The sequence below is a fragment of the Coffea eugenioides genome, chromosome 9, assembly GCF_003713205.1.
Source record: "Coffea eugenioides isolate CCC68of chromosome 9, Ceug_1.0, whole genome shotgun sequence".
Lineage (NCBI taxonomy): Eukaryota > Viridiplantae > Streptophyta > Magnoliopsida > Gentianales > Rubiaceae > Coffea > Coffea eugenioides.
In genome coordinates, this window is record NC_040043.1 from 34970470 (window position 1) to 34996513 (window position 26044).

General features: G+C 38.4%; 1 protein-coding gene across 1 annotated transcript; it reads left to right on the forward strand.

Moving 5' to 3' along the window:
* The first annotated feature begins 16727 nt into the window (after positions 1 to 16727).
* LOC113782476 lies at positions 16728 to 17609 on the forward strand. Its single transcript, XM_027328367.1, has one exon. It carries the CDS (start codon positions 16728 to 16730, stop codon positions 17607 to 17609), a length of 882 nt encoding a protein of 293 aa, XP_027184168.1.
* The last annotated feature ends 8435 nt before the right edge of the window (positions 17610 to 26044 follow it).

Consider the following 26044-nt stretch of genomic DNA (forward strand, 5'->3'; position numbering starts at 1 on the left):
CATTTAAGGTGAGATGAGCTCTATCCACAGCAGTCAGTTCACTTCTTGTTTTTGGTCTAGATGTATGTGTATTTTCATCTATAAAAGAGGCATCATATGGACCTTCACTAATAATAAGCCACAATTCAATATCAATTGATTGCAAAAAGATAATCATTCTTTCTTTTCAACTCACATAATTTGACCCATTAAACATAGGTGGTCTAATGACAGAATGTCCTTCAAAAAACATGGCATAATTGGTTGTCATTTTTACTCCAAAGCCGATTGAACTTAATCTCTAGGAGACCAAGCTCTGATACCAATTGTAAGGATCGAAGACAACCAATCGAAAAGCCAATCGATAAGCAATTAAAAGATCGCAATATAATAATAAGTAAATAAAAGGGAAAGAATTGCAAACCAATTAACTACCCAGCTTCTCTTGAGCTTGTAGATTAATTCAAATAAGTTTCTTCAAATTGATGAATTACAATCACTCTTGCGTACAAAGGAAGGTTCACCTCCTCCTTGCCCCGAACACCACTCGGTCAAGCCAGGACGTTTTACTATCCCTCAGGACAACCCTCACAGAGCTACACTCATGAAAGATTCACTCACAAATGAAAAGCTTACAATGAACCTCACACCACTAAGACTACAAATCTTCTTTGATGAGTATTTTCTCACTAAAATCACTCTAGATCTTTTGTATCTTCAGTGTGCAAAAGTTGTTTGAAGTATCTGACCAACCACTATTTATATAGGATCAAGAAAGTGCCTCATTAGTGCTTCCAACGGATAGAAAGTAGCTGAAGAGTCAACTAGCCGTTGGAGTGTCGGACGTCCGATAGCCCTGTTTTATGCGTCCGACAGCAGGCAGTGAGTTTAAGAGATTTTCTTCAATTCTTTCGGACGTCCGATGCAAGCTTTTTGTGCGTCCGACAGCAAACAAAGAGATTTGAGAAATTATCTTGTTTCTATCGGACGTCCGGTAGAGACATATTCAGCGTCCGATAGATTCGTCGACTTCGAAGGATCCTATTGGAGGTCCGAAGCATTCGTCTGAAGTTGTGCAATGATTATCGGACGTCTGGTACTGTATTCTTGAGCGTCCGACAGGTTCAGCATACTCTGTCTTTTTCAAATGTGCTTAATCATTGAATCTGATTTGTTTCATTTCTGAAAAAGCCTTTGAGGAGATGTTAGCAACATCCATTTGTTTTGTAATCATCAAAAGTTAGGAACCAAGGTCAACATTCTCCCCCTTTTTGATGATGACAAAACAATGGATGGAACAAAGAAAAAAAAATTGAGCATATAAGCATAAGCTCCCCCTCACACAATGCATCGAAACTTATGAATTCAGAATAACTCCCCCTTACACATAGCATCCATATCTCCCCCTTTTTGTCATCATAAGATGAGAGTAAGAATCAGCAATAAATATCCAACAACAATAATAGAGAGTCCAGTATTCCAGAGAAATGATATTAGAGTTCAACAATCACCAATATACCAACATTTCACAGAGAGTTGCTATCAAAATAAGCATCAAACAGAAAAAATAAAAGAAGTATCAAACAGAGAAACAACTATCAAAATAATTATCAAAGAAAATCATCATTAGATCAGCATCATTCATTTCTCCTTTTGGTCATTGTAAAAATTCAGTAATATCCAAAAACATCAAGAAAAACTCAGTTCAAAGCATCAGAAATATCAAAAGAAAATTACAAACGAACATTATGAACAAGAATCTCATCAATCTTACCAATATCTCCTACTTGTTAGAGTTAGCATCATGTCTAACTATCCACATGCATTTCATACCATTTCTCATATTTTTTTTAACATAACAGTTGCTATTCATGTGACCGAATTGACAACAAAAGCTGCACATAGTTGATGGATCATTCAAATGAACAGATTTAACAAAATTGACTTGACATCTCCTATGGATGGTAAAATCATTTTCATGATAATTTAACTTGTTCTGATGAGTGCCAAAGTGAGACTTTTTATCATTCCTTTGAAGGTAATTCTGTTTCTGATGTTGAAGCCACTGGCCAAGATCATTCATTCTTCTTTTCAAACAATTTTGTTCATTTTTTAGTATGTCACAAAACCTTGTTTTTCTATCAAGTTTATTTTGTAAATCAATCTCATTCTTTTTCAAGAAATCATTTTCAGTTTTCAGCTTCTTGTTTTCTTGAAAAATGCGTGCATTGTCCTGAAGAAGAAAACTAATTTTGTGTTTCAATTCCTTATTTTTAACACAAGATTCTTTCAAACTATCATGCAATTTTATAATAAAAGATTCAAGATCATCATCAGTTTCATCATCACTTTCAAATTGAGAGTTAGAAGATGTTACCTCATCATCTCCAATGGCCATGAAAGCCAATTGAGCAGATTCTTCTTCCTCTTCAATTTCACTATCGGAGTTGCATTCATTCCATGTGAACTAGAAGTTATTGAACCTGGGTTTTCTTTCACCTTTCCTGTTCTTCATTGGGCACTCACTTGCGTAGTGTCCAGGTTGGCCGCATTCAAAGCACTTATCAGTTTCCTTTTTGTTGAACTCTAGCTTTCCTTTGTTTCTCAAGTTGTTGGACTGATTCGGGAAGGAGTTGCTAGGTCCACCTTTTCTGAATCTCCTCTTGTTGAGTATTCTTTTGAAGCCTCGTGTGATAAGTGCAATATCACTATCATCACCTTCCATGTCATCTTCACTCACGGAGGCTGTATCATCTTGATCTTGTGAAGCTTTTAGAGCAATACTCTTTCTCACCTTTGTACCTTCTTCCTCCTGCACCTTGAACTTGTGTTTCAACTCATAAGGAGTTAGAGAGTTAATAAGAGATTAAATGGGCAAGGTATTTAGATTTTTAGCTTCCTCAATAGCAGTCGCTTTACTCTCCCAATCCTTCGATAAGGCATTCAGAATTTTTCTGTTTTTCTCACCTAGAGAGTATTTCTTTTCCAGCACCTCCAAATCCTTAATGAGGTCATTAAATCTACAATACATCTCATCAATATTTTCATGAGGTTGCATCTTGAAGGATTCATACTTTGTAACCAGAATAGACTTCTTTTGTTCTCTAACATTCTCACTACCTTCATGAAATTCTCTCAATTTATCCCAAATTTCCTTGGCTGACTTGCAGCCTTTGACTCTAGCAGATTCATTTGAATCTAAGGCACAATATAACACATTCATGGCTTTTGCATTTAAGGTGAGATGAGCTCTATCCACAGCAGTCAGTTCACTTCTTGTTTTTGGTCTAGATGTATGTGTATTTTCATCTATAAAAGAGGCATCATATGGACCTTCACTAATAATAAGCCACAATTCAATATCAATTGATTGCAAAAAGATAATCATTCTTTCTTTTCAACTCACATAATTTGACCCATTAAACATAGGTGGTCTAATGACAGAATGTCCTTCAAAAAACATGGCATAATTGGTTGTCATTTTTACTCCAAAGCCGATTGAACTTAATCTCTAGGAGACCAAGCTCTGATACCAATTGTAAGGATCGAAGACAACCAATCGAAAAGCCAATCGATAAGCAATTAAAAGATCGCAATATAATAATAAGTAAATAAAAGGGAAAGAATTGCAAACCAATTAACTACCCAGCTCCTCTTGAGCTTGTAGATTAATTCAAATAAGTTTCTTCAAATTGATGAATTACAATCACTCTTGCGTACAAAGGAAGGTTCACCTCCTCCTTGCCCCGAACACCACTCGGTCAAGCCAGGACGTTTTACTATCCCTCAGGACAACCCTCACAGAGCTACACTCATGAAAGATTCACTCACAAATGAAAAGCTTACAATGAACCTCACACCACTAAGACTACAAATCTTCTTTGATGAGTATTTTCTCACTAAAATCACTCTAGATCTTTTGTATCTTCAGTGTGCAAAAAAAGTTGTTTGAAGTATCTGACCAACCACTATTTATATAAGATCAAGAAAGTGCCTCATTAGTGCTTCCAACGGATAGAAAGTAGCTGAAGAGTCAACTAGCCGTTGGAGTGTCGACGTCCGATAGCCCTGTTTTATGCGTCCGACAGCAGGCAGTGAGTTTAAGAGATTTTCTTCAATTCTTTCGGACGTCCGATGCAAGCTTTTTGTGCGTCCGACAGCAAACAAAGAGATTTGAGAAATTATCTTGTTTCTATCGGACGTCCGGTAGAGACATATTCAGCGTCCGATAGATTCGTCGACTTCGAAGGATCCTATTGGAGGTCCGAAGCATTCGTCCGAAGTTGTGCAATGATTATCGGACGTCCGGTACTGTCTTCTTGAGCGTCCGACAGGTTCAGCATACTCTGTCTTTTTCAAATTTGCTTAATCTTTGAATCTGATTTGTTTCATTTCTGAAAAAGCCTTTGAGGAGATGTTAGCAACATCCATTTGTTTTGTAATCATCAAAAGTTAGGAACCAAGGTCAACACAGTGTCTCATCAATTACAATACTTTCCGACTGCAAAATATGAGAAGGGTTTGGGTGATATTTCTTAAGCATGGGCACGTGGAAAACGTTGTGAATCCAAAACAAACTTGGTGGCAATTCCAACTTATAGGCCACATTTCCTACACGTTGGATAGTCTTGTACGGCCCTACGAATCTCGGTTGTAACTTTTTTCCTTTTCTAGACATTAAACTTGCTTTCAGAGGTGTAATCTTAAGAAATACTTGATCTCCAACCGCAAATTCTAAATCCTTCCTTCGGTTATCTGCATAACTCTTCTGACGACCTTGTGCGGTCTGAATTATTTGCCGTACCAACTTCACCTTTTCATTAGCCTCCTCAATCCAAGGCATGGTAGTCGGGTCTAAGATTTTGTGTTCACCTACTTCATCCCAACAAATCAGAGATCTACACTTTCGACCATAAAGTGCTTCATACGGGGCCATTTGAATAGAAGAGTGGAAGCTATTATTATAGGCAAATTCCACCAATGTCAAAAGTTTACTCCAACTCTCTCCAAAATCCAAAACGCAAGTCCTTAACATGTCTTCAAGGGTTTGAATCGTTCTTTCAGACTGTCCATCGGTTTGGGGATGGTATGTAGTACTAAAGTTCAATCTAGTCCCCAATACTTCTTGCATCTTTTGCCAAAATCTTGAAACAAATCTTGGATCTCTATCGGACACAATACTTACAGGTTTTCCATGTAACCTGATAATCTCATTCAAATACAACTTAGCCAATTTCTCCACTGGGTACTTCATATTAATCGGCAGAAAATGAGCCAATTTGGTCAATCTATCTACTATTACCCAAATAGCATCATGATTTCTTTGTGTTCTCGGTAACCCTGATACAAAATCCATGGTGATATTTTTCCATTTCCACTCGGGTATCTCCAAAGGTTGTAGAAGTCCTGATGGTTTCTGATGTTCAACTTTAACCTGTTGACAAACTAAACAGGTCTGGACAAATCGGGCAATCTCCTTCTTCATGCTCTCCCACCAATACAAACTCTTCAAGTCTTGGTACATTTTATGCCCTCCTGGGTGTACCGTGAACTTCGATCGGTGTGTCTCCTCTAAAATTTCCTTCTTAAGCCCTTCATCCTTTGGCACTACTATCTGATTCCGAAATCTCAATATACTATTCGTCCCCAAGTTAAAATCTGACTTTTCTCTCTTTTTCACTTTCTCCACCCATCTTTGCACTTCAGGGTCCTTTTCCCGAGTCTCTTTAATATGTCCCAACAAAGTGAAATTCACTACAATATTCCCAAGAATTGCTTTCCTCGATTCAAGTCTAGGATTCCAATAACTAATTTCTTCTAACAAGTGTAATTTCTTAATCATCAATCCGGCCACTTGCACTTGATGACTTAAAGTATCAGCCACTACATTGGCTTTCCCTAGATGGTATTTTATCGTGCAATCATAATCTTCCAAAATTTCCATCCACATACGTTGCCTCAAATTCAGCTCCTTTTGAGAAAACAAGTACTTAAGGTTTTTATGATCAGTAAAAAACCTCAAATGTTACTCCGTACAGGTAATGCCTCCATTTCTTTAAAGCGAACACCACAGCTGCTAACTCCAAATTATGAGTTGGGTAGTTTCTTTCATGCGGTTTCAACTTCCTAAAGGCATATGCTATCATTTTATCATTTTGCATTATTACACATCCCAAGCCTTCCTTGGAAGCATCTGTGTAGACCACAAAACTATCTTTTCCATTCGGTAGAGCTAACACAGGCACTCTTGTTAAATGTTTTTTTAACTATTGGAAACTCTCTTCACACTTAGGACTCCATATAAACTTTTCACTTTTCTTGGTCAACTCAGTCATGGGTCCAGCAATTCTAGAAAAATCCTTAATGAATCTCCGCTAATACCCTGCTAACCCTATAAAACTTCGAACCTCTGTAGGGTTTTCCAGTCGTTTCCACTTTGAAACAGTTTCAACTTTGGCTGGATCCACTTTTATCCCATCCTTAGACATTATATGGCCCAAGAATGTCACTTCTTTCAAGCAAAACTCACACTTGCTAAACTTAGCATACAATTGGTGTTCTCTCAGGGTTTGCAAAATAATTCTCAGGTACTTCTCATGATCTTTCACATTCTTGAAGTATACCAAAATATCATCAATAAAGACCACCACAAATTGGTCCAGATAAGGCTTAAGGACTTTGTGCATCAAATCCATAAATGCCGCAGGTGCATTGGTCAGTCCAAATGGCATTACTGCAAACTTAAAGTGTCCATACCTCGAATTAAAAGTAGTCTTGGGTATATCTTTCTCCAAAATCCTCAATTGATAATAACCCTGTCTCAAATCCAACTTCGAGAATACCACTGCCCCTTGCAAATAAGACCGGGGGAACGGGTACTTATTCTTAACGGTGACATCATTCAAGCCTCGGTAATCTATGCACAACCTTAAACTCCCGTCTTTCTTCTTAACAAATAAGACCGGGGCTTCCTACGGTGAGTCACTCTCTTTTATAAAATTCCGTTCCAACAAGTCCTGCAATTGTAATTTCAATTCTTTCAACTCAGTTGGAGCCATCCGATATGGCGTCTTAGATATAGGTGCTACTCCCGGAGTCACATCAATCTTAAAAGCTATTTCCCTTTCAGGGGGTAAAGACTCTAACTCTTCAGGAAAGACATCTGGGTACTCTTTCACTATAGGCATGTCCTCCAATCTCACTTTATCACTAGGAGTGTTGATTAGAAAAGCCAAATATCCCTGAGCTCCCTTACTTAACATTTTCCTAACTCGGATTCCTGAGATAAGTGCAGACGAATCTAATCTACCTCTTACATCCAATTTCAGGGTTGCCTCTCTCGGAACCCACAATTCCACTATTTTTGTCTTACAGTTCAATTGGGCATTGTAACGGGCTAACCAGTCCATTCCTAGGATCACATCATACCCCTTAATGGATAAGCCTATCAGATCGACCATTAATTTTTGTTCTTCAATCCAGATCTCACAATTCCTATATACCAAGTTAGCGATTAGACTTTGATCCCCAGTAGGTGTCCTAACCTCCAAGTCATAAGGTAATTTAATTGGTTTCAAGTCTATTCTACCCATGAAATTAGGGTTTACAAAGGAATGTGTCGCACCCGGATCAATTAAAACTCTAACTAAGCGGTGAAAAATAGGAATCGTACCTTCAACCACCTTAGTCGCATCGGGTATCTGTTGATGGTCCAGTGCATAAATCTTAGCAGGTACCTTTGGTCGGTTTCGTCCAGCACTGATCTGTTTAGAGGTTGACTTTTTGGGTCTTTGGGTGCTACCTCCTACCTTCAGCTTATTTGGACAAGTCGCGAGTTGGTGCTCGGTACTACCACAAACCAAACACTTACCAGACTTTCTCCAACAATCGCTCTCAGAGTGGTTGGGTTTACCACAATACCCACAAGTAACTTAAGGGGTCACTGCCGAACCACGAGAAGACACTCCCCTCGCTCGAACCGGTCTACTATGACCTCCTCTGGATAAAGCTCCCCTTGAAACTCTAGCAGTCCTTATTTCTCCCATTCCTCTTCCCATTTTGGAAGGCTGTGCATTCTTACTAGTCTGTCCAAAAGTACAACTAGAAAAGTTTCTCTTCCTATTGTGAAAATCCCTTACTTGCGTTCTCGCACTCTCAACTCTTTGTGCTTTCTCAAGAGATTCAGTAAATGTAGAGATTTGGACTGCGGCCAAACCCTCCTAGATTTTCACATTAAACCCCTGTACATACCGTCTTATCCTTCTTAGTTCGTTGATCACCAATTCCTAGTTGACTTATTCAGTAAATAAGTCGGGCCTTAGTTCGTTGATCACCAATTCAGTAAATTTTCGAGTCCTCACAGGTCCGGCCGTAATTCCTCAGGTTAGTTGTGGCTATTGTGGCAAGCTAAATTACTCGAAGATTGATTGTTGGAGGAAATCAAAAAAGTGTCTGTACTGCGGAAGTGCTGAGCACCAACTCGCAAGTTGTCCGAATGCCCCAAAAGTAGGAGGTAGTACTCAACGGCCAGAGAAATCGGCATCTAAGCAGACTAGTGCTGGAGGAAGTCGACCTAGAGTACCGGCTAAGGTTTATGCACTGGATCATCAACAAGTTCCTAATTCTACTGAGGTGGTCGAAGGTACGATCCCTATTTTTTCACCGTTTAGCTAAGATTTTAATTGATCCGGGTGCGACACACTTTTTTATGAACCCTAATTTTATGAGTGGAATAGATATGAAGCCAATTAAATTGCCTTATGATTTGGAGGTTAGAAAACCTACTGGAGAACGAAACTTAATAGCTAACTTGGTGTATAGAGATTGTCAGATATGGGTTGGAGAACGGAAACTACTGGCCGATTTGATGAGTTTAGAGATTAAAGGGTATGATGTTATCTTAGAAATGGATTGGTTAGCCCACTACAATGCACAATTGAATTGTAAGACATAAATGGTAGAGTTGTGCATTCCAGGAGAGGCAACCTTAAAATTGGATGTAAGGGGTAGATTAGTCTCATCTGCTCTTATTTCAGGAATTCGAGTTAGAAAGATGTTGAGTAAAGGAGTTCAAGGATATTTGACTTTTCTTATAAATACGCCTAGTGATAAAATGAGATTGGAAGATATGCTAGTAGTAAAAGAGTATCCAGATGTGTTTCCTGAGTAACTAGAATCTTTACCTCCAGAAAGGGAGATAGCTTTTAACATTGATGTGACTCCGGGAGTAGCGCCTATCTCCAAGACGCCGTATAGAATGGCTCCAGCTGAATTGAATGAGTTGAAATTACAATTGCAAGATTTGCTAGAGCGAGATTTTATTAAGAAGAGTGATTCACCGTAGGGAGTCCAGGTCTTGTTTGTTAAAAAGAAAGATGGGAATTTAAGCCTGTGTATAGATTATCGAGACTTAAATGATGTAACCATTAAGAATAAGAATCCTTTGCCCTATATTGATGAATTATTTGACCAATTGCAAGGGCCGATGGTATTCGCGAAGTTGGATCTCAGGCAGGGTTATTATCAATTGAGGATTTTGAAAAAAAATATACCTAAAACTGCCTTTAACTAGAGGTATGGACACTTTTAGTTTGCAGTGATACCGTTTGGATTGACTAACGCACCTGCGACTTTCATGGATTTGATACATAGAATTTTTAACCCCCATCTAGATCAGTTTGTGGTGGTGTTTATCGATGATATACTGGTATACTCTAAGACCTTGGAGGACCATGAGAAACATTTGAGAATTATTTTACAAACGTTAAGGGAACATCAATTGTACGCTAAGTTTAGTAAATGTGAGTTTTGGTTGAAAGAAGTGTCATTCCTAGGTCACATCATTTCCAAGGATGGAATTAAGGTGGATCCAGCTAAATTTGGAGCGGTTTCTAAGTGGAAGCGACCGGAAAACCCTACTAAATCTCGAAGTTTTATAGGGTTAGCAGGGTATTACTGGAGATTCGTCAAGGATTTTTCTAAGATTGCTGGACCCATGACTGAGTTGATTAAGAAAAGTAAAAAATTTATATGGAGCCCGAAGTGTGAAGAAAGTTTTCAAGAATTAAAGAGACATTTGACAAGGGCACCTGTATTAGTTTTGCCTAATGGAAAGGATAACTTTGTAGTATATACAGATGTTTCCAAAGAAGGATTGGGGTGTGTATTAATGCAAAATGATAAGGTAATTGTATATGCCTCTAGGAAATTAAAGCCGTACGAGAGAAATTATCCGACTCATGACTTGGAGTTAGCGGTTGTAGTATTTGCATTGAAGAAGTGGAGACATTACCTGTATGGAGTGATATTTGAGGTTTTCACGGACCACAAGAGTCTTAAGTATTTGTTTTTCCAAAAGGAGCTAAATTTGAGACAATGTAGATGGATGAAATTTTTGAAAGATTATGATTGCACGATAAAGTATCATCCAGAAAAAGCCAATGTAGTCGCTGATGTTTTAAGTCATCAAGTACAGGTGGCAGGATTGATGATTAAAGAATTGCACTTGTTGGAAGAGGTTAGTTGTTGGAATCCCCGACTCAAACAGAGGAAAGTGATTCTGGGGAACATTGTTGTGAAATCCACTTTGTTGGAACATATTAAGGAAGCTCAGGAAAAGGACGTTGAAGTGCAAAAGTGGTTGGAGAAAGTGAATAAGGGAGAGAAGTCGGATTTTGATCTAGGCATAAATGGCGAGTTAAGATTTCGGAATCGTATAGTGGTACCAAGGGACGAAGATATTAAAAAGGAGATTTTGGAAGAAACACACCATTCTAAGTATACGGTACATCCTGGAGAAAATAGAATGTATCAAGACTTGAAGAGTTTGTATTGATGGGAGAGTATGAAAAATGAAGTTGCTTAGTTTGTTCAATCTTGTTTGATCTGCCAGCAAGTTAAAGCCGAGTATCAGAAACCATCTGACCTATTACAACCTTTAGAGATAACCGAGTGGATGTGAAAAAATATTACCATGGATTTTGTATCTGGATTACCAAGAATTCAAAAAGGTCATGATACAGTTTGGGTGATAGTAGATAGATTGACCAAATCGGCTCACTTTCTGCCGATTAGTATGAAGTACTCATTGGAAAAATTAGCGAAACTGTATTTGGATGAAATTATAAGGCTACATGGAATTTCAGTAAATATTATGTCCGATCGAGACCCTAGATTTGTCTCGCGGTTCTGGCAAAAGATGCAAGAAGTGTTGGGGACTAAATTGAATTTTAGCACTACTTACCATCCGTAGACCGATGGACAGTCTGAGAGGACAATTCAAACTCTTGAGGATATGTTGAGAACCTATATTTTGAATTTTGGAGAGAGTTGGAGTAAATATCTAACATTAGTGGAGTTCGCTTATAATAATAGCTTCCATGCATCCATTCAAATGGTTCCGTATGAAGCGTTTTATAGTCGAAAGTGTAGATCTCCAATTTGTTGGGATGAAATAGGTGAACGAAAGATTTTAGACCCAACTGCAGTACCATGGATTGAGGAGACACTAGAAAAAGTGAAGTTGATACGTCAGAGGATTCAAACTGCATAGAGTCGTCCGAAGAGCTATGCCGACAATCGAAGGAAGGATTTAGAGTTTGCGGTTGGAGTTCAAGTATTTCTTAAGATTACACCTCTGAAAAGGAGTTTGATGGCAGGAAAGGGAAAGAAGTCACAATCGAGATTTGTAGGACTATATAAGATTCTTCAACGTGTAGGAAATGTGGCCTATAAGTTGGAATTGCCACCAAATTTATCTCGGATCCACAATATTTTTCACATATCGATACTCAAGAAATATCATCCAGATCCGTCTCATGTTCTACAACCGAAAAATATTGAGATTAATGAGGCATTGACCTATGGGGAGAGACCGATAAACCTTATAGATCGTAATGTGAAAGAATTGAGGAATAAGCGAATCCCGTTGGTGAAAGTCCTATGGAAGAACCATGGACTAGAGGAAGCAACTTGAGAAGTAGAAGAAAAAATTCGAGGAAAATATCCAGATCTATTTTTAGATCAAGATAAGAAATTTCGAGGAAGAAATTTTCTTAAGGGGGAGAGGACGTGAGAACTCATATTTTTATTCTCAAAATAATTATTTTTATAATTATTTGTCATAGTAGTGGTTAATTATATTATCGTTACATTAATCATTTTTAAATTTCGCCTTATCACGCGCAAATCAGAGGTTCTCGTATTTCGTGTCAAATCGACTAGGTGGAGATTTGAGAAACTTATACTAGACTACTAAGAGTAAATAATTATAGTATTAAAGAAATTACATTTGAGGATTTGTGCACTAGTGCAACAAAAAGAGAGAAAAGTGGTAGTGAACTTCACTATTCACTCACTATTCCTAGTTGGTTTTTGTACAACTTTTGGCCACAAATCCAACAAGCTTCCAAGGGAAGCTTCACACTCAACAAACACTCTCTCTCTTCCTCTCTTGGCCGGCCAAACCCTCAAGAAAAAGAAAGGAAAGAAATCTCCACTCCATCTTGCTCATTCTTGCTCCAATTCACTTCTAACTTTGCATCCAACCTCAAAATCACTTGGAGATTAGCTTTAGCTTGGTGAAAGGCTTCATCTTGTGGTGATTCTTGGAGGTTTATTGGTGAAAATTTCTGGTTTTTTCAAAGATTCAAGAGGTACACTTCAACTCTTGTAATCTCTTCATTTTTCTTTAAGAATCAAGCTTGGGTTGCATGGATTTGAAACCCTAAGCAAGGATTAGGCTAGCGGACTTGAGGTGCTCTATTTCTTGCTTTAAACTCTAAGATAGTGGACTTGGTGTGACCTTTAGGTAGCTGCCTTGAGGATTAAATTCTTGATTAATGTTGTTTATTTGTTAAGTGAGTTGATTGTGGTTAGAAAGTGAAAGGAAAATCAAAGGAAGTGGAGACTTGAGCAGGTTGAAAATTTCTGGTCATGTTGCTCTGTGATATTTAGAAATTTTTGATGATTGTTGGCTGTGAAATTGATGATTATATGTTGTATATGGTGTGTACAAAGTGTTGTCCAAAAATCATTTGATTTGGTTGAACAAAACTTGGAATTTCGAAATTGAAAGAAACCTGGAAATGGTGTTTAGGGAGCCCGAACAGTGCTTCTTTGATTGAACATATCTCTTTGTGCAAAAGTCGAAATTGAATGCCGTTTTTGGCATTTGAAACTATACATCCGTAGCTTTCTAACGGTATAAATGTCACTTGCTAGTTCGATCTGAGTGAACTGCAGTGAATTGATAAATTCGGCTGTTCTGTTCTGTTCTGTCTGCCTGTTCCATTCGATTGGACATGAGAAGCTGCAACTTGTGTCTTGAATTAGAACTACTTGTGAACTGATTTTGGAAATATTTTCTTCTAATGAAATGAATTATTTTGAACCTAGTTTCCAATGCCACCAACCATTCATAATTTGAACTTGTATTGAGTGAGATATGGCCTGATTTTGAAAGTGCGATAAAACTGAAAAACTGGAAAGCTTTTCCTTCTTGCTGGCCAACTAGTCTAGTTTGTTGTGGGATGCTTTAACTCAAAAATTTTGATGTCAATCAACCATTAAGTGTTTATTAAAGGTTTCTAGGACATTGGTTTCAAAAATGGATTGAATTTGGACTGATTTCATTGTGCAAAATGTTTGGAAAAAAAATAGAAGCAAGAAGACAGATTGTTCTTGAAACATTTTACGAATTTTAGTCGTTTTGTTAACTGTCTTCCCATATAAGTTTTTGCGTAAAATTTGATAGAGAGGTAGTCCATATATAGAAGCTTAAATGTACCAAATTTGGTGTTATTTCAATAACCTTTCGATATCCAAATGATGCTACAAATTTGGTTCTTCAAATCTGGAAAAAAAAATTCTAAACAGTGTTCAAATTCCAGCCAACTTTAAGTTGCTATATATCGATACCTAAAACTCCGAATTTAGTTCCGTTTGCCGTGTTGGAAACCTTGTTTGGAACTCTTATTGTGCTTCAAATTTCAAAGGCTAGTTCGCTTTCTATGAATTATGCCGAATTGCCAAAAATGACTGCAAAACCAAGACTGGTTAAAACCTATCCTATTAGAACTGAATTTTTGAGTTGAAAAATGAGTACTTTCCGTTTAGAATCTTGGAAAGGTGTCTTCTAGGAACTTTTAGTACTCCGAACCAAGATTCTAACGGTATAAAGCTTTCCAATTTTGGACCTACTAAGTGCAATTTCTGATTTTTCTAAATTTGACGCATAAACTTGAAATTTTCCGACTTGTTGGGAAATGAGTTTTGGAGACTTTTCCCTATCCTTTGATATTGATTGATCGTTCTAAACTCAATTTCATTGAGGAAATCAGTTTCTCTTGTGTTAATAAATTCTCACTTTTGAACCTCTATTTTGAGTGATTAAGGTTCTCTTTTGAGGCATCAACTAGTCTAAATAAGTGTATCTTCTTTCCTGGTTACTACATGATTGTGAGTGCAAGTATTTGTTATTTGTTCAGGCGCTCAAGGAGATCTTCAAAAGAATCTCGAAGCGGATGCCTAAAGACTTAATTGCTCGCTCACTCACTTTTGTTTTGATTTGGTGAGTGTCAAGTGTATGAAATGTTGTTACGTGCTTAATTATTCTCATTGATTGAGTATTTTGAAAAGTGTCGAGTCGAGTGTGTACTTTACCGCACTCGTTCTTATTTAAGTGAAGTGTGTTTGAATTGCTTGAAGTGAATTGTAAAATGAATTAAGTGAAGTGTTGCAAAAGTGAATTATGCTACAGTTGCATATGTCGATTGGAGTGAATCTCCTCGACTTGAATTGATAATAGTGGGGGACACCCAAAACTCATCGGCCGACCTTGCGACTCGAGCCGGCATGGGCTTGGTCGTGAAGGTTGGTGAATCATGAGAAAATTCTGTAAGCTTGATCTATTGGAGATATCTCGCTTGACATACTCGAGTAGTATCGCCTTACATAAAAAAGTGTGGGCCCGGAGCAAGGGGTGTAGCGGTGAACGGGGAAGTGTAAATGAAGTTCTATGAATTTATAACCTACCCGATTGACGGAGTATCAACTCGTGAAGGTATTGGATCGAGCAAGTGGAACATAGCTCTTGAGAGCTCCCGTATCCTTATTAAGTGTGTTTTATTATTAATTGTGAACTACTTGAATGTTATAGGTTTCATTCTTGTTTAAGTGCTATTGTTATTTGAACTACGTGTTTTGCATGTTTTCTTGGCCTCACGAGCATCTGCTCACCCCGTTAGATTTGTTTTCCTTAACAGGAGTTGAAATGGAAGGAATTATGGAGAAGCCTACTTGATGGCTCTTTTGATTAGAATTTTGGATGTACTGATTAGATGACTTTTGGAAGTTATATATTTTGAAAAACTAATGTATTTTGAAAACTTGTGATGTAAGATCGAACACTTGTGTATGGAAGCGACTTTGTTATTCAGTTCGGCTTTTATTATTTGGTTATTTACCTTAAATTTGGATTGGAATGGTATCAAGTCCTGGCGAGAGTTGGGCAGGCATCCCGCCGATACTCTTGGGTTTGCCCTTGGAAGAAGTGGGGGCATTATAGTTGGTATCAGAGCACTAGGTTAGAGATCTATTTGGGAGATATATTAATGACTTTTACCCTCGAGAATAGGAATGAGATAACTAGGTTAAAATTTAAGTAATGTTTGCGCGAGTTAGTGACTTTAAGTTTCTAATCTGGAAATTGTGGTTGTTTTGCAAGGATGGAGAATGGGAATGGAGGACACGCTGCAAATGGTAATGGTCATGCTAATGGGCACGTGGAGTCTCTTAGGCCTATTTACTATTGAGCGCTTTGTGGAGGAGCCCATGTGCATTACTCGCCTACTGTTAGGTTTTTTCGATGTCCCTGTAGGGTGACTTATGCGTATCCTAATGACTTAGTACTATCCCTTGATGACGAGCGTCGTCAGTTGGTGAACACCAACTGATCTTTACTGCAGAAGGTTGAGGAGCTCAGAATTATGGTGAATGCTCAAAGTGCTAGGATCGCCGAGTTAGAGGGGACTGTGGTGGACGAGATGGTTAGGGCTGAGGCTGCTTGTGATGAGATTCGGTGGGTTATAGCTCGATTGACTAGGATAGGAAAGGAGGTCCGTGATCAGACTTCTGGGATCTTGGTAGACGCCACTATGCTGATTGATAAGGTCATGGAGGTTGTTCAGAGTCCGGTTCAGGAGGGTATTGAGGAGGAGCCTTTCGAGGAGTATCGGGAGGAGGACCCTGAGGAGGAGGTTCCGCCCGATAGTCCTACTGAGGACTAGATTTAGAGTGATAGATCTTTTGACTTTTGTAACTAGGATTAGCTGGGGTGGTGTTAGTTCTGAGACCATTGTGTTTTGCTTGACTGTGTGGCCTACTTTTGAGGCACTTGAACTTACTTTTGTCGTGCCTAACTAATTGCACTTTTGTAACACCTGTGTGCTATATTTTATAAATGCCCCATGACTTGCTAATTGTATGAATCTTGAAGTGTTAATATATGCTAATTATCGTTACTTCCAATGTTTGCATGTTGGCTCTTATTTTAAGTATTTTCTTGCGTAATTATTTTATTTCTTGCATTAGGCATAACTAGGATTATAGATGGACGAAGGAGTGGTAGAGGTCGTGGGCATGGGACTAAGCAAACCTAATCTCAAGGGGATGATCAGGGATCGGTAGGTGGACTGACCCAGGGACAAAAAAATCTAGAGGGTAACCAAGTGGTTACCGCCATTAATCGGATGACCGATATCCTAGAACGTTTAGCAGACCGACAGGGTCCAGGGCCACCTAACCAACCCGGGGCCCAGGATAGAGGTGACGATAGAGCCTTAGAGATGTTTTTGAAGTTCACTCCGCCTAAGTTTATTGGAGGACCTAATCCGGAGTTAGCGGAGAACTGGCGGGAGAGGATGGCCAATATCTTCGCCGCCTTAGATTGTACAGAAGAGAGGCGTGTAAATTTTGCTACTTTTCAGTTTGAGAGAGTGGCGCGTGCCTGGTGGGACGTGATAAGGGAAAAGTGGGAGAGAGCGCAGACCCCTTGGACTTGGAAAAACTTTACTCGAGAGTTTAATGAGAAGTTTCTTCCACCGTTGATCCAAGAGAAGCGGGAGAATGAATTTATTAAGTTGAGACAGGGAACTCTTAGCGTGGCTGAGTATGAAGGAAAATTTACTAAATTTTCTAAGTACGCTCTAGAATTGATGGTTAATGAGCATAAAAGAATTAGACGTTTTGTGCAAGGGTTTAATGTGGAGATTCATGAGCGGTTGGAAGCAGTCCAAATCTCTACGTTCACTGAAGCTTTGGAGAAAGCGCAAAGGGTTGAAAATGCAAGGTTGCAAGTTAGGAATTTTCATACTAAGAAAAGGAACTTTCCTAGTTACTCCTCTGAACAAACTAGTAAAAGTGCTCCACCTTCTAAGATAGGAAGAGGAACGGGAGGAGTAAGGACTGCTAGAGCTCCAAGAGGGGCTTTATCAAGAGGAGGTCGTAGTGGACAACGTCAATCGAGAGGAATACCTTCTAGTGGTTCGACCGTAATTCCTAAAGTTAGTTGTGGCTATTGTGGCAAGCCAAATCACTCGGAGAATGATTGTTGGAGAAAATCGGGAAAGTAACTGTACTGCGGAAGTGCCGAGCACCAACTCGCAAGTTGTTCGAATGCGCCAAAAGTAGGAGGTAGTACTCAACGGTCAGAGAAATCGGCATCTAAGCAGACTAGTGCTGGAGGAAGTCGACCTAGAGTACCGACTAGAGTTTATGCACTGGATCATCAACAAGTTCCTGATTCTACTGAGGTGGTTGAAGGTACGATCCCCATTTTCCACCTTTTAGCTGAGGTTTTAGTTGATCTGGGTGTGACACACTCTTTTGTGAACCCTAATTTTATGAGTGAAATAGATATGAAACCAATTAAATTGCCTTATGATTTGGAGGTTAGAACACCTACTGGGGAACGGAGTTTAATAGTTAACTTGGTGTATAGAAATTGTGAGATATGGGTTGGAGAACGGAAGCTACTGATCGATTTGATGAGCTTAGAGATTAAAGGGTATAATGTTATCTTAGGAATGGACTGATTAGCCCGCTATAATGCACAATTGAATTGTAAGACAAAAATGGTAGAGTTGTGCATTCCAAGAAAGACAACCTTAAAATTGGATATAAAGGGTAGATTAGCTTCATCTGCTCTTATTTCAGGAATTCGAGTTAGAAAAATATTGAGTAAGGGAACTCAAGGATATTTGATTTTTCTTATAAATACCCCTAGTGATAAAGTGAGATTGGAAGATATGCCAGTAGTAAAAGAGTATCCAGATGTGTTTCCTGAGGAACTTGAGTCTTTACCTCCAGAAAGGGAGATAGCTTTTAAGATTAATGTGACTCCGGGAGTAGCGCCCATCTCCAAGACGCCGTATAGAATGGCTCCAGTTGAATTGAATGAGTTGAAATTACAATTGCAAGATTTACTAGAGCGAGGTTTTATTAAGGAGAGTGGTTCACCGTGGGGAGCCCCGGTCTTGTTTGTTAAAAAGAAAGAAGGGAGTTTAACACTGTGTATAGATTACCGAGACTTAAATGATGTAACCATTAAGAATAAGTATCATTTTCCCCATATTGATGAGTTATTTGACCAATTGCAAGGGGCGGTGGTATTCTCGAAGTTGGATCTCAGGCAGGGTTATTATCAATTGAGAATTTTGGAAAAAAAATATACCTAAAACTACCTTTAACTCGAGGTATGAGCACTTTGAATTTGCAGTGATGCTGTTTGGATTGACTAATGCACCTGCGACTTTTATGAATTTGATGCATAGAATTTTTAAACCCTATCTAGATCAGTTTGTGGTGGTATTTATCGATGATATACTGGTGTACTCTAAGATCTTGGAAGGCCATGAGAAATATTTGAGAATTGTTTTACAAACGTTAAGGGAATATCAGTTGTACGCTAAGTTTAGCAAATATGAGTTTTGGTTGAAAAAAGTGACATTCCTAGGTCACATCATTTCCAAGGGTAGAATTAAGGTGGATCCAACCAAAGTTGAAGCGGTTTCTAAGTGGAAGCGACCGGAAAATCCTACTGAAATTCAAAATTTTATAGGGTTAGCAGGGTATTACCGGAGATTCATCAAGGATTTTTCTAAAATTGCTGGACCCATGAATGAATTGATTAAGAAAAATGGAAAATTTATATAGAGTCCGAAGTGTGAAGAAAGTTTTCAAGAATTAAAGAAACATTTGACAAGGGCACCTGTATTAGTTTTGTCTAATGGAAAGGATAGCTTTGTAGTATATACAGATGTTTCCAAAGAAGGATTAGGGTGTGTATTGATGCAAAATAATAAGGTAATTGCATATGCCTCTAGGAAATTAAAGCCGCACGAGAGAAATTACCCAACTCATGACTTGGAATTAGTGGCTGTAGTATTTGCATTGACGAAATAGAGACATTACCTGTATGGAGTGACAATTGAGGTTTTCACGGACCACAAGAGTCTTCAGTATTTGTTTTCCCAAAAGGAGCTAAATTTGAGACAACGTAGATGGATGGAATTTTTGGAAGATTATGATTGCACAATAAAGTATCATCTAGGAAAAACCAATGTAGTCGCTGATGCTCTAAGTCGTCAAGTGCAGGTGGCAGAATTGATGATTAAAGAATTGCACTTGTTGGAAGAGATTAGTTGTTGGAATTCCCGACTCGAACTGAGGAAAGTGATTCTGGGGAATATTGTTGTGAAATCCACTTTATAGGAACGTATTAAGGAAGCTCAAGAAAAGGACGTTGAAGTGTAAAAATGGTTGGAGAAAGTAAATAAGGGAGAGAAGTCAGATTTTAATCTAGGCATAAATGGCGAGTTAAGATTTTGGAATCGTATAGTGGTACCAAAAGATGAAGAAATTAAAAAGAAGATTTTGGAAGAAGCGCACCATTCTAATTATACGGTACATCCTTGAGAAAATAGAATGTATCAAGACTTGAAGAATTTGTATTGATGGGAGAGTATGAAAAAGGAAGTTGTTTAGTTTGTTCAATCTTGTTTGATCTACCAGCAAGTTAAAGCCGAGTATCAGAAACCATCTGGCCTATTACAACCTTTAGAGATACCCGAGTGAAAATGGAAAAATTTTACCATGGATTTTATATCTGGATTACCAAAAACTCAAAAAGGTCATGATGCAGTTTGGGTGATAGTAGATAGATTGACCAAATCGGCTCACTTTCTGCCGATTAGTATGAAGTTCTCATTGGAAAAATTAGCGAAACTATATTTGGATGAAATTGTAAGGCTACATGGAATTCCAGTAAGTATTGTGTCCGATCGAAACCCTAGATTTGTCTCGCGGTTCTGGCAAAAGATGCAAAAAGTGTTGGGACTAAATTGAATTTTAGCACTACTTACCATCCGCAGACCGATGGACAGTCTGAGAAGACAATTCAAACTCTTGAGGACATGCTGAGAACCTATATTTTGGATTTTGGAGAGAGTTGGAGTAAGTATATGACATTAGTGGAGTTCGCTTATAATAATAGTTTCCATGCATCCATTCAAATGGCTCCGTATGAAACGCTTTATGGTCGAAAGTGTAGATTTTTAATTTGTTGGGATGAAATAGGTGAACGAAAGATTTTAGACCCAACTGCAATACCATGGATTGAGGAGGCACGAGAAAATTGAAGTTGATACGTCAGAGGATTCAAACCTCACAGAGTCGTCAGAAGAGCTATGCCGACAATCGAAGGAAGGATTTAGAGTTTGCGGTTGGAGACCAAGTATTTCTTAAGATTACTCCTCTGAAAGCGAGTTTGATGGCAGGAAAGGGAAAGAAATTTCAACCGAGATTTGTAGGACCATATAAGATTCTTCAACGTGTAGGAAATGGGGCCTATAAGTTGGAATTGCCACCAAGTTTATCTCGGATCCACAATGTTTTTCACATATCGATGCTCAAGAAAAATCATTCAGACCCGTCTCATGTTCTACAACCGGAGAATGTTGAGATTGATGAGGCATTGACCTATGAGGAGAGACTGATAAAGCTTCTAGATCGTAAGGTGAAAGAATTGAGGAATAAGCGAAGCCCGTTGGTGAAAGTCCTATGGAAGAACCATGGACTAGAGGAAGCAACTTGGGAAGTAGAAGAAAAAATTCAAGAAAAATATCCAGATCTATTTCCAGATCAAGATATGAAATTTCGAGAACGAAATTTTCTTAAGAGGGAGAGGATGTGAGGATTCATATTTTTATTCTAAAAATAATTATTTTTATAATTATTTGCCTTAGTAGTGGTTAATTATATTATCGTTACATGAATCGTTTTTAAATTTTGTCTTATCGCGCGCGAATCGGAGGTTCGCGTATTTCATGTCAAAACGACTAAATAAGAAACTTATACTATACTACTAAGAGTGAATAATAATAGTGTTAAAGGAATTACATTTGAGGATTAGTGCACTAGTGCAACAAATAAGAAAGAAAAGTGGTAGTGCACTTCACTATTCGCGCACTATTCCTAGTTGACTTTTATACAACTTTTGGCCACAAATCCAACAAGCTTCCAAGGGAAGCTTCACACTCAACAAACACTCTCTCTCTCTTCCTCTCTTGGCCAGCCAAACCCTCAAGAAAAAGAAAGGAAAGAAAGCTCCACTCCATCTTGCTCATTCTTGCTCCAATTCACTTCTAACTTTGCATCCAACCTCAAAACCACTTGGAGATTAGCTTTAACTTGGTGAAAGGCTTCATCTTGTGGTGATTCTTGGAGATTTATTGGTAAAATTTTTTGGTTTTTTCAAAGATTCAAGAGGTACATTTCAACTCTTGTAATCTCTTCATTTTTCTTTAAGAATCAAGCTTGGGTTGCATGGATTTGAAACCCTAAGCAAGGATTAGGCTAGCGGACTTGAGGTGCTCTATTTCTTGCTTTAAACTCTAAGATAGTGGACTTGGTGTGACCTTTAGGTAGCTACCTTGAGGATTAAATGCTTGATTAATGTTGTTTATATGTTAAGTGAGTTGATTATGGCTAGAAAGTGAAAGGAAAATCAAAGGAAGTGGAGACTTGAGCTAGCCGAAAATTTCTGATCATGTTGCTCTGTGATATTTCGAAATTTTTTATGGTTGTTGGCTTTGAAATTGATGCTTATATGTTGTATATGGTGTGTACAAAGTTTTATCCAAAAATCATTTGATTTGGTTGAACAAAACTTGGAATTTCGAAATTGAAAGAAACCTGGAAATGGTGTTTAGGGAGCCCGAACAGTGCTTCTTTGATTGAACATATCTCTTTGTATAAAAGTCGAAATTGAATATCGTTTGCGGCATTTGAAATTAGAATCTTGGAAAGGTGCCTTCTAGGAACTTTTAGTACTCTGAACTAAGATTCCAACGGTATAAAGTTTTCCAATTTTGGAACTCTTGAGTGCAAATTCTGATTTTTCTAAATTTGACGTGTAAAACTGAAATTTTCCGACTTGTTGGGAAATGAGTTTTTGGAGACTTTTCCCTATCCTTTGATATTGATTGATCGTTCTAAACTTGATTTCATGGAGGAAATCAGTTTCTCTTGTGTTAATAAATTCTCACTTTTGAACCTCTATTTTGAGTGATTAAGGTTCTCTTTTGAGGTATCGACTAGTCTAAATAAGTGTATCTTCTTTCCTGGTTAATACGTGATTGTGAGTGCAAGTATTTGTTATTTGTTCAGGCGCTCAAGGAGATCTTCAAGAGAATCTCGAAGCGGATGCCTAAAGACTTAATTGCTCGCTCACTCACTTTTGTTTTGACTTGGTGAGTGTCAAGTGTATGAAATGTTGTTATGTGCTTAATTGTTCTCATTGATTGAGTATTTTGAAAAGTGTCGAGTCGAGTGTGTACTTTATCGCATTCGTTCTCTTTTAAGTGAAGTGTGTTCGAATTGCTTGAAGTGAATTGTTAAATGAATTAAGTGAAGTGTTGTAAAATTGAATTATGCTATGGTTGCATATGTCGATTAAAATGAATCTCCTCGACTTGAATTGATAATAGTGGGGGACACCCAAAACTCATCGGCCGACCTTACGACTCGAGCCGGCATGGGCTTGGTCGTGAAGCTTGGTGAGTCATGAGAAAATTCTATAAACTTGATCTATTGGAGAGATCTCGCTTGGCATACTCGAGTAGTATCGCCTTATATAAAAGAAGTGCGGGCCCGTAACTGGGGGTGTAACGGTGAACGGGGAAGTGTAAGTGAAGTTCTATGAATTTATAACCTACCCGATTGATGGAGTGTCAACTCGTGGAGGTACTGGATCGAGAAAGTGGAACATAACTCTTGAGAACTCCCGTATCCTTATCAAGTGTGTTTTATTATTAATTGTGAACTACTTGAATGTTATAGGTTTCAATCTTGTTTAAGTGCTATTATTATTTGAACTACGTGTTTTGCATGTTTTCTTGGTCTCACGAGCATCCGCTCACTCCGTTAGATTTATTTTCCTTAACAGGAGATGAAATGGAAGGAATTATGGAGAAGCCTACTTGATGGCTCTTTTGATTAGAATTTTGGATGTACTGATTAGACGACTTTTGGAAGTTGTACATTTTGGAAAATTAATGTATTTTGAAAACTTGTGATGTAAGATTGAACACTTGTGTATGGAAGCGACTTTGTTATTCAGTTCGACTTTTATTATTCGGTTATTTACCTTAAGTTTGGATTGGAATGGTATCGAGTTGGGCAGGCGTCCCGCCGATACCCTTGGGATCGCCTTTGGGAGAAGTGGGGGCATCACAAATTCAATACTTAAATTTAATGGATTCAGATCTTAACATATCTAGACGTGTTTGATAACAAAAAATTGAATATTTGAATTAATTAAGTGGCACTGAATTTTCTAAAGAAAATTTGTTCTAAAAAATAAGTGATAAGTTATTCACTTATCATTGAATGTAATATACATTCAAATGTATTTGAGTTAATACTTAAAAATTCAATAGCTTAATGGGTTCATACTTCATATTTCAATTTTTAGACTTCAGTTTTATCAAATACACTCTTAGGAAATATGCCATATTACTTAGAGTTCATATTATTTTCAAAATCACTCTTTGATGTAGTGAAGATGATTGCACTTGATCCTTTAATGAATGCTAGCTGTGGGCACCTCGGTCTTCCCAAGTTAAATCTACCCCATCCATTTCCCTGAAGAAAAAGACACCTCATCTTGGCTATCTCTAGATGAGGTGATCGATGACTTTATTCTCTTATTAGAGTTCACCTCGCCTTTTTCTTAGTTTGGAATAGCCAACATTTTGGCGAGAGACATGAATAGTGATTGATGGATTGACGTGACCGCTAGCCACCCTATTGCTCAGACGTACACCTAACACTGTCGCCCTGGACTATCTCAAGATGTCTGACAATGGGTAGACCTCATCATTCCATCCACAAACCTTTCACTATAAATGCCTTTTCACTACTCACAAATGAGGTACGCAACCTTACCTGCACATTCAACTCCCAAAGCACTTCTGACATCGGAGTAAGACTAGAGGACAAAGCTCTGGGTACTTGGTATTTTGCAGGTGAGCTCATCTCTTGGTGATCTCAATTCTTCCGCCAAGAACTCGCCTCGTCAATTGGCACTATTTGTGGGAATCGACTTTATTCTCTTAGTCATGATACCTACCCAATCTAGAAGCAGAAGGGCTCCTCGGATTAACATTGAGGCAGAAGCAAATAATCAAGAAGCTGATTGACAAAGGGAGGAATAGAGACAAAACCTAGGCCAACGAACACAGAGGCCCTCACTAAAATGACTGAGTTTGTGGTCGAGAATTCTAATATCTTTGAGGAGCTGGGGTGTTACTTTAAGAGAAAGGGGAAGGAGAAGGTTGAATCGTCCAAGCAAAGGCTTGTCACCTCGCCTGAGATCCCATTTGAGGAAGAATCAGATGACTATCATCCAAGAAGAAGTTACTCCAAGCATACCACTTCGAAACCTACCTCTAAGTTGACGTCCATCTCTAAGGCCCTTTCTTAAGGTCTATTTGAGAAGCGAGCTGATAGCATGCCAAATGCCACATCGGATTTGCTACTGACTATATGAAGGCCCCACCCTTCACTGATGAGATAAATGATAATTTAATTCCTTTAAATTTCAAACTCCCCGTCTTACAGTCTTATGATAGACGGGGTGACCTTGAGGATCATATTCTGGCCTTCATCTCGGGCCTCTGTTTGTATATTCGATTTGATTATATGCCAAGCCTTCTCGGTCTTTCTTTAGGAGATTGCCTGAAAATGGTTTTGGAGCTTAAAACCTAGGGGCATATCCTCTTTGAAAGAACTAGTGGATAGATTCGTGCATCAATTCATCGTATCTTATTTGATGATGAAGATGGCGTACTTGATGAATATACGTCAAGCAGCTGATGAATCTTTGCACTCATACTTGCAAAGGTTCAATGAAAAACCATTCAAATTCCCGAACCAGATGAATAAGTAACCGTTACAACTTTTACCAATGGATTAAAAGTTGGGACCTTCAATATCGAGGTGCATTGGGAATACCCTCGGACACTATGTGAACTTTGGCAAAAGGTTGACAAGGGCATTCAGGGAGAAGATGTCAACCTCATGGAAAAGGAAACCCAAACATCCCAGATAGCCCTTGATTAGAGAAGAAGGAATCAGGGAAGAATCGAGCCTGGGACATCTAGAACTCCTGGGCAAGGTTCGTCTCGAGATCGAAGAATTGTGTTTGACAGGATAGCTAAGGGAAATTGCTAAAACCAAGCTGATACCTCTCACTGCAACTCAGTCATATATACTTGCAATTCTGGAGGAGCATAACTTAGGTAGGACCTTGCCTAAGATAACTGGGAAGAGAGAGAAGAAGAATGCTAATATCTTTTGTGCCTATCACAGAGATATCAGGCACGAAATTGAGAATTGCAATGACTTAAAGAAGGAAATTGAAAACCTTTTGAAACAAGGTTATTTCAAGTAGTACATCAGGAATGATCGAGGAACGAAATGCCGAGACGACTGCTGTGACAATAGG

Coding starts and splice junctions, on each gene's coding strand:
- LOC113782476 (XM_027328367.1), top strand. CDS start 16,728: ATGACCGATATCCTAGAACGTTTAGCAGACCGACAGGGTCCAGGGCCA.